Here is a 14043-nt window from a genome sequence, read left to right on the forward strand (position 1 = left end):
TTTGAGTTGAATCGATTAAATTGATTAACATTAACTGATACAAAGGAAATAATATAAAAAAATATTGGCACTGAAGCACAAGTAGGCTAGCCTATCTTTTGGCATTCAGCATTCATCTTTCAAAAACGAAAACACAGAATTATTCCGGCCTCGTCCTTGAGTGATGATTCAAATATACCTTTATTTGAACAATAATGATTTGCAAGCCAGACATCTGCCATCGATGCTGCTAGTAGCCTCCTTATGTTGCCTTGACAGTAATCCCATCGACCTCCGACAGGTGGCAGCACGTCGATCGAGCAGACTTCTGCCCATACAGCTCACTATAATATAGTTAACGTAGCACTGTCTCTCTGAATTCAGCTTATATCTTGGTAGCCAATGGTTTGAGCCACTTCCAAGTCTTCCAGGCGGTACTTTTGTAACATTCTCAGTTCTCAAGCAGATTGAAAGTGAAGCACTATGAGCGCCAGGCTTTATTGCTCACAATCTGATCAAGTCATGCAATTATAACCATGTTATGGAGAAGATATGTGTTATCTTTCACACGGATCCACTTCTCCTCCTGAGTCGTGAATCCTCAGACCAGGGGCGTTGCTAGACCTAGAGTTTTACTGGGGCACAGGCCCCCAACTGCCAACATTTTTTTTTTACATGTGCACAATATGAAATAGATGGATACAGAAGGGTATGTACGAGCTTCAAAATCATTGTCTCTGTCATACTGTAGTAGAGATGCACCGATCAACCGGCCGCCGATTAAAAAAGCCGGTTTTGTATCCAATCGGCCACAATCGGTGACCTGCCGGTCACTGTCGTAATTTCCGTTTTTCGGCCGATCAAACTCACCCGCATGCGCGGTGCGTAGCAGCTCAAGGCGCCCAGAGCGCGGGAAGAAAACATGTCGCTGGTTTGGACTTATTTCACTGTGTGCCAGGACGACCCAAACACGCTGTTTGTAATGCTTGCAAGTCAAAAATAAGCCGTGGGGGATCATGTTGCTAGGTACGCGTCCTGCGTCCCTGACGCATTAAAATCTGAAAGGACGCACTAAACTCACTATCCATGCGTCCCGGGGACGCATCTAATTTTCCCCATGAAAAACGATACATTGTGAACATTAAACAACTCGTGTTTAATCACAGTAACTGGCCAAAGAAACCTTCTTGTGAGCAGACCAGACAAGCGCTGTTTCAACCCTCTGCGCATCTACTCGGCGCAGACGTGATCCCCTGTACAAAGTATCGCGACATGCTAATTTAGCCGCTACCAAAACAACTAGCTCGTCACCGCTGATTTCATTTCAACAATTAAAAATACGAACTTCATAGTAAATAAACCCACGTTTCCACTGCTCGATGCTGTGCTCATTCGTGTCGATTATGTTGTAACGTTTAGGGGACGTGCTGTCATGAAATAAATGAAACATAATCCGGTGGTGGTGATGAAAACTACATTGAACGGCAGCCGCCATATTGTTATGCCCAAACGGCGCCTGCGCATACATCGCGCTTCCAACGAGATCCCGTTTTTCTCGAGAAACAGGCAGAGAAGAGAGAACGCAAAAATACCACCAAAGAAAAAGATTAAACCTATTGCAGGTCAGCCAACTATTGCAGCTGCATTTTCTGTCCCCACTACCTCTGCACTCCTCCCTGACTCTGATCAGCCTAGAGAGAGTACCTCAACATTGCCTGTACCTACTTCTGCCTCCCCCTCTACTGAGCCTGATGAGCCCACTGCAGAAGAAGTGCCTCAACCTTCTACATGTTCCTCCCAAAAAAAGCGAACTTTTCTGAAGCAGTGGCTCACCACATACAAATGGCTGCGCTTTTCAGATGACAATTTCATGCATTGAGTTTAACACTATTAATTTCATTTAAGAAATAGAATAATAATAAAAAGAAACACATTTTTTAAACTGGGGAGTCGGGACCCATTGAATTTCTCAGGGACCCACCCAACTCGCCACCTGTGGGTCCCGGGGACTCACTACATTGAAAACCTATCAACATATTATATGATTACAATTATTTCTTAGAAAATCGGTATGGGAAAAACCGGTTTTGGCAGGTCAGACCTCCTTAAAAAACGGAAATCGGTATCGGCCAAGAATTTTGCAATCGGTGCATCTCTATACTGTAGGCTATATTAAAGCACTGGTAAAGGTAAAGACGCAAAGATGGATTCATGAGTACCGTACAATTATATTTATTTAAACACATACACATCTCAAAGATTTACAAATAAGGTAACTGACAAATAAACAAAAAGTCTCTTTATGACCTTCACCTCTTTATCAGGAGAAGTCTACACATCTATATTTATTTAGAAGCTGTGTGGAAACAGCATAATTTTGCCAGAACGACATGTACTAAAAAGGCAAGAAACAAGGTTTAAAACTAATAGAATTTCTGACTTAAGGTGAGGTGGCTCATTGCCACCAATCAACCTGGAAAATGTTATAGAACCATCAAAGCTCTTAAATTAAACTAAATAAGGCCATACACTACTGCATAGAGCCTTTTTAAATGATTATTTTTTCACTATTAAGCTGTATCGCCGCGCCTTCATGGTGGCAAAGCGGTCAATAACGTGGCTTTGACTCACTTTGCATAGTTGCTCCTTTTCAATGGACAAAAGAGAAAGTTGGTGAAGCCTTCCTTGCCCCATGGTTGACCTAAGCCAGGTGTGGAGCCTTCTCAACACACTGAAAGATCGCTCACAACTACAACTGTTTACAGGAATTGTGAGTGCAATGATCTGAATTATCTGTGTCAATGTTGGGATCATTGTTGGATCCAGTATGTTAAATACACCCTGTATATCCATAATTTCCTTTTTTGTGTTAAGGAAGTTTTTGTCTAAAACTTCCTCAAGTTTTGAAGACAGACAATTTTTCATTCATTATTCATTTTCCGCGTGTGTGCGTGCACACATGGTGTGTGTGTGTGTGTGTGTGTGTGTGCTATAAAACTACAGGCTACAGATGCTCAGTATTGAAAAACTGGTGCTAATTATGTGGGCAACATTCTTTAACAGCAATCAAGTTGTCATTGTTTGTGTCAAACAAGTTGTGAATTTGATGTAACGTTAAAAAAGGAGATGACTTACTCTGGGCTGTTTCCAGCTCCCGTGGTTTCCAACGAAACATGATTAACAAAAAAACAAGGAATTGAAAGCTACTTACAATATGCCTAGGTTACATTAATTTCCCCTGATGGCAGCAATTGTTCCACTTTCAGCTGGAATTCACGGTACATCAAAATCACGTGTCTTCTTTAGATTTCAGTTCCCTTTATTTATTCACACAGTTCAGCAGCGGCATTTATTCAGAATCAGAGCCCAAATTAAAGCTGCATCTAGGGCGACTATCACTACCCAGCAGAAAAATAGATGCACTATAAATGGTTTTGTATAGCAGTCACGAACATGAGCATAGTTGTGGAAATGCTGGTGTTAGAAAACAAAGTTGACGGGAATTAAAGTGCTGCACATCGACTGTACAAATGTAGATTATTCATCACAATAATTTTAATTCAGAAATCGAATAGGCTAATAAACTCTGAATTGTGAGATAAAATTCAGCATTCTGATAATAAAGTCAGAATACTTGGATAAAATCCGAATTCTGATAATTAAATCCAGCATTAAAGGTTCATTTAAGAAGGTTCTCACCAGTCATTTGTCGCCTGGTCGCAGTGTCAAGTTTTTTTTAAAGTAGTTCACTAGTCGTAGCGTGCAAATAAATTGCAGTGTCAGAATTCTGAGAATTTTGTCAGCATTCAGATTTCTCAGAATTCTCTTACACTGCAAATTAAAGCGCTACTACTAGCAAACTAGTTTCAGCGTGACTGGAGAGAACTTCCTTAAATTAACCTTTAATGCTAGATTTGCATCAACGCTATTGCGTGAATTAGTATGGTTCTCTTTCATGGAAGCCGGAAGTGGGAGATTCCTTATTTTTTTTACCATTATTGTTTTATTAACAAATTTCTCCTACAGGGGATTGATAAAGTTCTATCTAGACTATTGAACAGAAAGAAACACTTGGTCATACTTTACACACTTTCAGAAGAGTCACGTGGATGAATCCGTAAATAACTGATTTTTTTCATTGGTTGTTGCGTTAAATCTTACCCAGATACAATAGGGCTATTTTCTGATTGGCTTTTATGTAGCCCCTTTCGTTTTTTGATTGGCTGGTAAGAGGCAGGCTCGACTGAAGACTCCCGAGGCAGCAGGAGATGCACTTGATGAATCCTGCCGATTCCATAGCGAGAGCGGCGCTTCTGCAGATGAATTTAATAATGATCAATGGAATTTTACTGGGGCACTGGAGACTTTTACTGGGGCACGTGCCCCAGTAAAAAGGGGCTGACGACGCCTCTGCCTCAGACCATTTTAACACATTCTTCATGTATCGATAAGCTTGGTGTTAGGTCTTATTTAATGTGCCTGACCTCACTGCAAACAGAATAGATAATAGGCCCCTTTGCGTCATTCCTTAACTGAAATTAATGTTGAATTTGTACTCCAAAACCAAAACAATCATGGCGTTAGAACTAGGTTTGTTTGTGGAAGTCTGGTCTCAACCTTAAAAAGACATTCATGACCAAAAAGGTTGTTTAACACATCTCGATACCAATAAAAAGATTAAGCCCAGTATTGGTTGAGTGGTTTACTCACTCAGATCCAGCCTCAATATATAATCATGTCTGTGAGTGGACAATTTATACATCAGTAGGCTATAAAGTTGATTATAACTATTACTTTAGTGTACAGTGTACAGAACAACTGGATGTGTGCAGTGGATTTCATTATATAACATCATCGTCTATTCATCTAGAACTCCTTCTATTTCTTTGTTTCAGGGTGTTGGTGGAGATAAGCAAGGGCTCGTCAGGCAGCAGCGATGAACTGGTCCGGCCTGGAGAGCCTGATCAGCGGGGTCAACAAGTACTCCACCGTGTTCGGCCGCTTGTGGCTGTCCATGGTCTTTGTGTTTCGGGTCATGGTCTTTGTGGTTGCAGCTCAAAGAGTTTGGGGTGACGAAAACAAAGATTTTGTCTGTAATACGAAACAGGTAAGGAAAAGGTGGAGCCTGAAATAAATGAAAACAACAAAGTCTCTGTGTGCTCACTGTGTGTTATCAACCTTTAACCCAACGGCCCGTTGATAACTACGACCCCCCCCCCTTGTTCCCCTTCAAGCCGGGCTGTACCAACGTGTGCTATGACAGCATCTTCCCCATCTCCCACATTCGTCTGTGGGCCCTGCAACTGATCTTCGTCACCTGCCCGTCCCTCATGGTGGTGGCCCACGTGAAGCTGCGCGAAGAAAAGGACCTTAAGTACACCGTACTGCACGAGGGCTCCCACCTGTACAGCAACCCGGGCAAGAAGAGGGGGGGGCTGTGGTGGACCTACCTGCTGAGTCTGGTCTTCAAGGCAGGCTTTGACGCCTCGTTTCTCTACGTATTGTATCGGATATACCATGGATATGACATGCCCAGGTCACCACAAACACACGCAAACTATTACATTTTATTGTCATATATCTAGATTTAGATATCGATTTTCTTAAAGGTCCCATGACATGAAAATCTCACTTTGTGAGGTTTTCTGACATAAATATGAGTTCCCCTAGCCTGCCTATGGTCCCCCAGTGGCTAAAACTTGCGTTTGGTGTAAAACTAGCACTAGCTGTTCTGCTCGCCTTTGAAAAAACGGAGGCTCAAGCGGGCTGATTTGGAATGTCTGTATTCATGACGTCATCAGGAATCTCAGCTCCTCCCCTTACTCTGCCTGGCCCGCCCAGAGACGTTGGCCCGCCAATGAAAATCGACCGTGCGAGCGCCACATGTGTGTGTGTGAATACACACACTGTAACGCAAGTGTTTCTTGTCGGTTCTTTGACGTGTCTTGTATTTCCACAACAAGACTGTCTTGGGGGTTATCTGAGCCATGGTTGAGAAGGAATTGGGGGAAAGGAACTTTGGTTTGACTCGCTGAAGTACATGAACTGCGACATGCCGCCGGTTGCCGCGAGGCACCATCGCCCGGCAGCGGGCAGCCGGCAGCAGGCAGCGCGCGGTTCAGTCGACTTCAGGTTGATGTGAAAGTGGAAGAACCAGAGACGTCGCAGAACCCGACAAAGTCGTTGGTGATTCATAATATCGTCTGGAGGCGCACACAATATGTTATATGATATAGATATCTATGTATTATATGATATTATTTAGATATAGAGCTCCAGGACTGTAACGCTTCCTTGTTATTTGGATAACCGTTCTGCTGTTGGTGTGATGGCGCATAACACGTCGGACTCTCGTCTCTGGTATTTCTACAACGAGACTCGTATTGGGGGTTATCTCAGCCAAGGTTGAGAATGAATTGGGGGGAAGGAACTTTGGCTTTGACTCCCTCAAGAACATGAACCACGACAAGGAGGAGAAAGGGATCTTTGCCGGGCAGCGCTTATGCACCTCCGCCTCCGGCGGTGGTCCCTCAGCGGGGCTCAAGCGGGAGACATTCGCCGCCAACAATCCCTTTCTCCTCCATGTTGTGGTTCATGTACTTCAGCGAGTCAAACCAAAGTTCCTTTCCCCCAATTCCTTCTCAACCATGGCTCAGATAACCCCCACGACAGTCTCGTTGTGGAAATACAAGACACGTCAAAGAACCGACAAGAAACACTTGCGTTACAGTGTGTGTATTCACATTGATGTGGACGTTGAAGAACCAGGAACGTCGGAGAACCCAACACGGCCGTTTGAGATTCATAATATCGGCTCACACAGCTTTTGGCCGTGATAATATATATTATATGATATAGATATCTGTGTAGGCTATATGATAATATTTAGATATAGAGCTCCAGGACTCCCGTGTGTTCTAGAATATTTACAGAACACGGCTAAAGGCTGTGTGCGCCTCGCCATTGCGATACATCCACTGTAAACAGAGCGCATGGTACCGTGGCTGCAAGCTGCTCAGGGCCACACGCCCACCCTCCTCCTTGACACGCCCACCGAAACAGCGCATTTGGGGGAAGCTCAATGTGCGACTGGCTCGGAGTGGCTGTAACTCTGCACCACGGCTGAATTTCGGGAACGTCTTTGAATACTGTGTTAGTTGCCCACTAATACCTATATTAAAGAATACATAAAATAGCATGTCATGGGACCTTTAAGATTGCATATGTGCGCTAATAGAACATGCTGATATCCAGCACCTGTTTGTTAGATAGAATAGAATAGAATCAAAGATTTATTTGTCATTGGGTTAAATACAGTGTATTTACACAATGAAATGAAGGTGCATAATCGTAAGCATTTTCATGTAATTATATCAGATTGTCATTATATAGTTAATGACATTATATCAGATATTTTTTTCTGTCATTAATCAGATATACCTATCTGATTATATCAGATAGACATTGTTATCTATATGTTATTTTTGTGTCTTTGTATGTGTCTCATTATTTATCTGTTTCTGTGGATTTGTTTTTGGCGGTTGTTTTAATCATTTCTGCTATATCCTGGTTCATCCATCAGGTTGTCCAAGTGCTCCCTGGATCCCTGCCCCAACACCGTGGACTGCTTCATCAGCCGTCCCACAGAGAAGAAGATCTTCACCCTGTTCATGGTGGTCACCAGCGCCATCTGCATCTTGATGTGCTTGTGTGAGATGTTGTACCTCATTGGCAAACGGATTCAGAAAGCCCTCAGGGTTCAGAACTCCATTAACAGGCTCCTATTCGCCGAGCGGCACGAGATCAAAAACCTGGTCCCGCCCAGATCACAAACCCGCCGCCACTATTCCCCTCAGAGCAAAAGTTTAAGCAAGATGGACAAAGCCAAGGAGACCACGACAACCCTGTAGAGGACTCAAAAAACATTGTCCTGCACTCCATGAAAGTACAATTATAATAAAGCAGCTACAGTTGATGGACTGTAAGTCAAATATATATACTAGGATTAGACAATCCTAGTTATCCTACAACAAAGATATGATGGCCAAATGAATCATACGGATAGTTGTTATGGGGAAAGGTGATGGGACTTGTTTTTGACGTGTATTCATGCTATTTTAGACAACGATGGAAGTTTAATGCACTGATGTTCAGCATCTGTCGGCCAATTGCAACCAAACACCAGCCCTGTTCTGACCTTGAAACCAACCAAAGACACCAACCTAAGACTGGAGGAGAAATCAAGCATTTCTAAATGGAAAAAACACTGAAAATTGAGTGGAGTTTCAACTTCCTGATGGACCAATGTGTATTGGGGACAATTCTCAACCTAAGGAATACAATATATCGCAATCTAGGAGCCGTTTCACACCACAGCATCCATGCAAGAAATATATATTTTGCTGTGCTTGCAAAATGTCTTGCCAGAATACATAATTAGTCATGTATATAAGATAAAGTAAAAGAAAATCAACAATACCAAAGAAAATATAAATTGTTATAGTCAGTATACACTTGGTTATTCGGAACTCAGGCAAACCATCCTGACTCATGCACCATAATATTTTCTTTGTTTGATTTTGGGAGAGTAGGTGGGCATACATTTTTGTTAAATATCTATTTTTCTTGGTAGTTTTGTTCAGTTTTTAATTGTCCTTTCAAATAACACAGGAGATGCATACGGTACAATTCTTTGGAACCGGATTTGAACTGTAGGGAATAACATCAGTCACCCAACGTGCTGCTCCCATCGAAACATTTATTTTTGCCAAACTTTACCAAAAGTTATAAATGATTCTTCAAACAATAATTCATGAACTTAATTATTTGTCATTTGTCCCCCTGAAATGGTAGTAATTCCTAAGATTTCAAATAACAGCAGGCAGGTTTTATGTAGCATTTGGTGGATTGGACTTCTTGAGTCCGTTGACTTATGAATAGGTCGATGTGACGCACTTCTAACGCTTTTCAAGTGGCCATAAGTTAGAAAAGCACTGAATGCAGAATACCATGTGTCGTCTATATTATTAAAAAAACCAATGGTCTAGTTTAAAAAAAGTATGAAAGCAGTGCAATATGAATCAACAATATTATTATACAAGACAATTATTGTCAGATTCTTAAAAAGCCAGATTATACTATAACATTAATGTTGTCCGTCATGAATGACATTGGTGGGTTAGGTATGCGGCCTGTAATGTAACAGAGGCTGTATGTGTTGTGCGGACACAAACACACACTGCACACAAAGTACACATTATTCAGTTATAGTCAACGCTTTCCTCTGTATCACATTTTTTCATGATGATGTAACATAATTGGTACCTCTCGATCTTTCCTGCCCACCTGTGCAATGGTTTTAACCAATCCTCTCCTGGTTGCTGAGTCCTCCTCTTCACCAACGGACTGTGTAGCATGTCTTGTAGAGGCGTAGCAGTCAGGCTGATGGATCTGACTCACGCTTATCCAATGGTATCAAATGACTCATACACGCAACCAATTAGAAGCGTTCAACAGCAGCAAAGTAGGACATGCCGTTTTTTCTTTTTTTAGGATGGACCATTTTTGTCATGGAGCACATTTGTTTCGCCTTAAGCTTCAAAAGGTCCCAACTAATTATCCTAGATTTTCTTTTTTAGCCATTCATCCCCTGTGAGGTCAAGCGCCTTTGCTAGAACGTGTCTAGCAATGTGTTTGAAAGTACCATTCAGCTATAAAGAAATTGATGGACCTTCCTAGTTTTATGTCTATATTAACATTCAGTAGTGTAGCATAATTTTACATTCAAAGCGCCTTGCAAATTGAGGCTGAGAATAGTCAAAGCATATAATCATATATGCTTTATATTGTATCTATAAATATATATATAAACATGTATATGTATATTTATATACGTATATATAAACATCTTCAAATTAGAGTCCAAAAGAGAACAAAAATGGGGACAAACATTTTCATCACAGCAGGCATTCTGCTTATCTTGAAACACGAGCCTCCATAACCGTACTTTCCCCGTGTGTGTCTTGGCTTCCCAGTGCCTCTCCTTCTCTCTCTCCCTCTGTCCCCTCTCGTCTGCTCACAGCACTGTTCCCAGACCCCAGAAAGACTTGGATCAATTATGCCTTATCTTTTGTCAGCTTCTAACAGCTGCTATGTCATGCCTTATCAAAAGCACCCTATATATTAACTCACTGTCACAGGTGTCTAGGAAGCCTCCTCCTACTTGTCAGAGTCATAGTAGGCCTACTAAAGTACTTTTAATATTCATAATAAGCCAAGGAGCCAGTATCGTGTCACGGACAGGTTTTAATACTAGTCTCAGATTGAAGGGTAAGTAAGATTTAAAAACAATAATTTTAGTATTTTGTTAGAAATCTCCAAGCCATCCTTAAACTGTTTTAGGGAAATGCTCTTTGAGAATATCTGTTTTGAGTTGCCTCAAATGTGTGTAGTATGTGTGTGTGTTTGTGTGCCTGTGTGTGCGGTCATGACTCATAGCTGAGCATCAGCAGTGTTTTTCTCTACATCTATTATTTTCTGTATGTGACTGCTCTCTCACACTTGTAGACACAGCCAGCACCCACACAGTGCAAACACACGCAAATATAAACCTCCACCCACACTCAACACACAATAATAAAACTGAAAAGAAAAGAAAATATGGAATGCGGAAGAAAGGAAGAATTAGACGTACAGCTCTCTATTAAAAAGAGAGAAGCTAAAAGCATAATTTGTATATGTTTGTATTAATAGCTACTGAACAACAGTATTACAAATATATAGCCTAGCATTGTATAGCATAGCATATAACATTTATTTTTAACATAGCTAGAAGAATACAATATAACAACATAAAATAACTTACCACATAGTATAGTTTAAAAGATAACCCTAATAAAACAAAGAAACAGTTTCTTTAAACTGAAGCAGACAAAGAATATTTGATCCCAGTTTCTTTAATAAATCAAGATTACTGACAGCAGAGGAAGGATCTCCTAAGATTCCTCCTCTGAGAGTACCTTTGTAGGTAAAATGATTATTACAAGATATTACTAGGAGAGGTGAAAAAGATATATAATTTGAAACCCAAGAGATGCAGTTTTTTGTTTGAGTGGACTGCAGTCAATGTTACCTTTTCAAACAATCAAAAAAGACTATATGATGATTGCTTCATATACGACTCTCTGATGATGGGATCTGAGGGATTTTACATATTAGGTGTAAAAACAAAATAGGCATACAACAATAAAATGAGTCGTATATGAAGCAATCATATATTGTAGTTTTGATTGTTGAAACATAACATTGACTCAGTTCAGTCAGTTAAAAGCATCCAATTCTTCAATGAAAGACAGAGTGGTGTAATTCGGCCTTAAAACTCACTTGAGCCTCATGGTCTCTATGGCACATATTAACTATTAATTTATTAATGAAGAGGGTCCCTATCCTACTTACATTCTTCCTTCATCTCTAATTCACTCTTACCGTCTTTGCATCTTCTTCCTTTCCATCTCTTCTCTTTCCATCAGACTCATTCTTCAGTTGCTCGACAGCCTCCTCTCCGTCTCTTCAATCCACTCCTCTCTTGGCTGTATTTGGATTGCTCTAATTAATCAGCCTTAAATAGATGGTAGACCTACATAATTGACACAGCAACAGACACAGCGATCTACTACTTAAATACACAGATGGCACTGCAAGCTGTGTGCGTGCGTATGAATGTGAGTGAGTGAATCGGGTGAATTTTTTTTTTTAAATTTGATAGTCGGCAAGGCAAATAAAAATAAATCCATGTGTGAAAATTGTGTGCATCTATGTGTGCCCACTGTCACCTAAATAATTCAAGAAAGATTCAAATATTTACCCACAAATATTTATTAACATAAATTCCAGCTTTTAATAATAATATATTTGCATGAACCCTGCATGTGAAACACTGTTATTTCCCTCAGAGGACAATGCAGGGTAAAATATCTGTATTTATTGTTTGAGTTGAGTTGATGAGTTGAAATTCATTCGCAATAATATCATTGACATGGCTCTGTAAATGATATTAAGGAACAATGAGTGATGCAAATAAGTGACAGTTATCTACATTTTACCATCAAGATAAGCCACACTGAAACTCTTTGATTATAAACTTTTCTTTAAAAATGTTCCCCTCTGTCCTACTTCGTAATAGACACATATCTCTTACAGAATTTACATGAACATCAAAATATAACCCATAGAAACGGATCGATTATTTTTTGGGAATGTTGTTTGGGAACGTTGCCGGTAAAAGAATATGTTTAAATATGTAAAACAATGGAAACATCATATTTTAGGGCTATCGTATGATTTTGCAAAGTAATATGTTTTAGCATTTATTTTTTGGGTTAGGAATTTGAACATAGGTGAAAAGAGCGCTGAAGTGTTGAGGTGCTATAGGCGACGAACTAATAGCAATTAAAATATTTATTTAGTTTGCTAATTCAAATCTTTTCCATAGTTCTTATTATTCAGGTTATTATTATATGGATGGCAAAACAGTGGTAAAACTGGACAGTGCTGTCATTTGATGCAGTTGTAGGCAATTACAAGCCAAATAAATGTCTTAATTCATCTGTTAATGTGTTCGAATGGCGATCCTTTTTTTGTGGAAAAATTTATGTCAGTTTTGGATGGTCTCATAAACACCTTTTTGCTAAAATAAATAAATGAACACATAAATAAACACGTTTTTTAAATGATTGAGTTATTCTGCATTCTGTTATTATTTTGGTTATAACAAATAAGTAGCCTGTGTCTGCAGGCTTGTGTCTTATTAAGCCAATAAAAATGGCTTAATAAACTAATAACACTTACACACAGAATATCAGAAGTAGTGCTATAGGTAAACCACTCCAATATTCAAAGCAATTACCTTTTTTTTTTTACGAAATCTATGAAAATGTACTTATTTTCAAGCTGCATCACTTTTACTTAAATACCTTTAAAAAATACTCAAATAAGAGTATTATGAGATACATCATGTACAGATATTTTGTATTTCATCTATTTTATAATTTCCATACGCAGCCTTTAATCAAGCGCTAAATCAAACAATGAGCAGTGACTCTTGATAATTTAGTCATTTTAACATGCCAGACATCTTTAAACATGAGCTGGTATTGAACCACAATGAAGGCGACATGTTTGAATTGTGGCTTTAGATAAATGCACTGTTAGTTCATAAAGAGATCCCAAGTCTGGGAGGCATGCTTCCTTAAATATGTATAAACATTACTTTGTCTTGCTGTGTCTTTATACTGTACACAAATCTGGTTGAAATGCTAATGTTAGATATATTCAACTTGACGGTATAACATCAATATGTAGGCCAAAATTGTATTAAATCACACTTGACTATTGTTTTTAAATGTCAATAAAGAGACATTCTCCTTCGGAAAATAAAATCATTAATGTATAATAATATAGGTCATTTGAAGACTAAATAATTTTCATAATTACATATTCATACCCAAGGACTGACACTGTCAAACTCAATGCCCTTTAAAGGACACTCTGCATGTTGAGTCCTGTAAGCCTTGATATATCATAAAAATGCCATCAATGATAGTCTATGGAAAATATGCTTATTATGGTAGTGAAGCCTAGTATTGTTGGGCGAGGTTGCGGGGGGGGGGGGGGGGGGGGGGGTTGGAGGTGCAAGCAAAGCAGCTGCAAACTGTAACAATGCCGAATTATTGTGCCAATGTAGAGGTTGGACTCCCTCTCTGAATCACGCCATCATGACCAGGCAGGGGAGTGGTTTTCAGGTATCTCTCTGGGTTTGTCTTATTTGTGCTAATAGCCAGTATACCAGCAAACATACTGCTTTAAAATGCATTATTAATGCATTAATACTAGATTTATAAGTGATAGCTAAACAACTGAAAGTAAATTATCAACAATCATATTGAATAACTGAGAAACAACATATTTCATTATAAGGCTAACAACATTAAGGCTAACAACTCTTAACAAACAGATGTCCTTCAACACAGCACTTTACGAGTCGTGTGTTTCACTTGTCCTTCCATC

General features: G+C 39.7%; 1 protein-coding gene across 1 annotated transcript; it reads left to right on the forward strand.

The window, feature by feature from the left end:
* The first annotated feature begins 4591 nt into the window (after positions 1-4591).
* Positions 4592-12959, forward strand: LOC130382705 (gap junction beta-4 protein-like). Its single transcript, XM_056590583.1, has 3 exons — positions 4592-5086; positions 5214-5515; positions 7562-12959. Exons 1-3 carry the CDS (start codon positions 4916-4918, stop codon positions 7887-7889), a joined length of 801 nt encoding a protein of 266 aa, XP_056446558.1. The 5' UTR covers positions 4592-4915; the 3' UTR covers positions 7890-12959.
* Positions 12960-14043: the final 1084 nt, after the last annotated feature.

Source organism: Gadus chalcogrammus, chromosome 5 (assembly GCF_026213295.1).
Source record: "Gadus chalcogrammus isolate NIFS_2021 chromosome 5, NIFS_Gcha_1.0, whole genome shotgun sequence".
In the NCBI taxonomy this organism is placed as follows: domain Eukaryota; kingdom Metazoa; phylum Chordata; class Actinopteri; order Gadiformes; family Gadidae; genus Gadus; species Gadus chalcogrammus.

What these genes read in the sequence shown, in the direction of transcription:
- LOC130382705 (XM_056590583.1), top strand. Translation starts at nt 4,916, where the DNA reads ATGAACTGGTCCGGCCTGGAGAGCCTGATCAGCGGGGTCAACAAGTAC. An exon ending in TTGTCTGTAATACGAAACAG is followed by an intron (nt 5,087 to 5,213) that starts GTAAGGAAAAGG and finishes TTCCCCTTCAAG; the next exon opens with CCGGGCTGTACCAACGTGTG. An exon ending in CATGGATATGACATGCCCAG is followed by an intron (nt 5,516 to 7,561) that starts GTCACCACAAAC and finishes TTCATCCATCAG; the next exon opens with GTTGTCCAAGTGCTCCCTGG.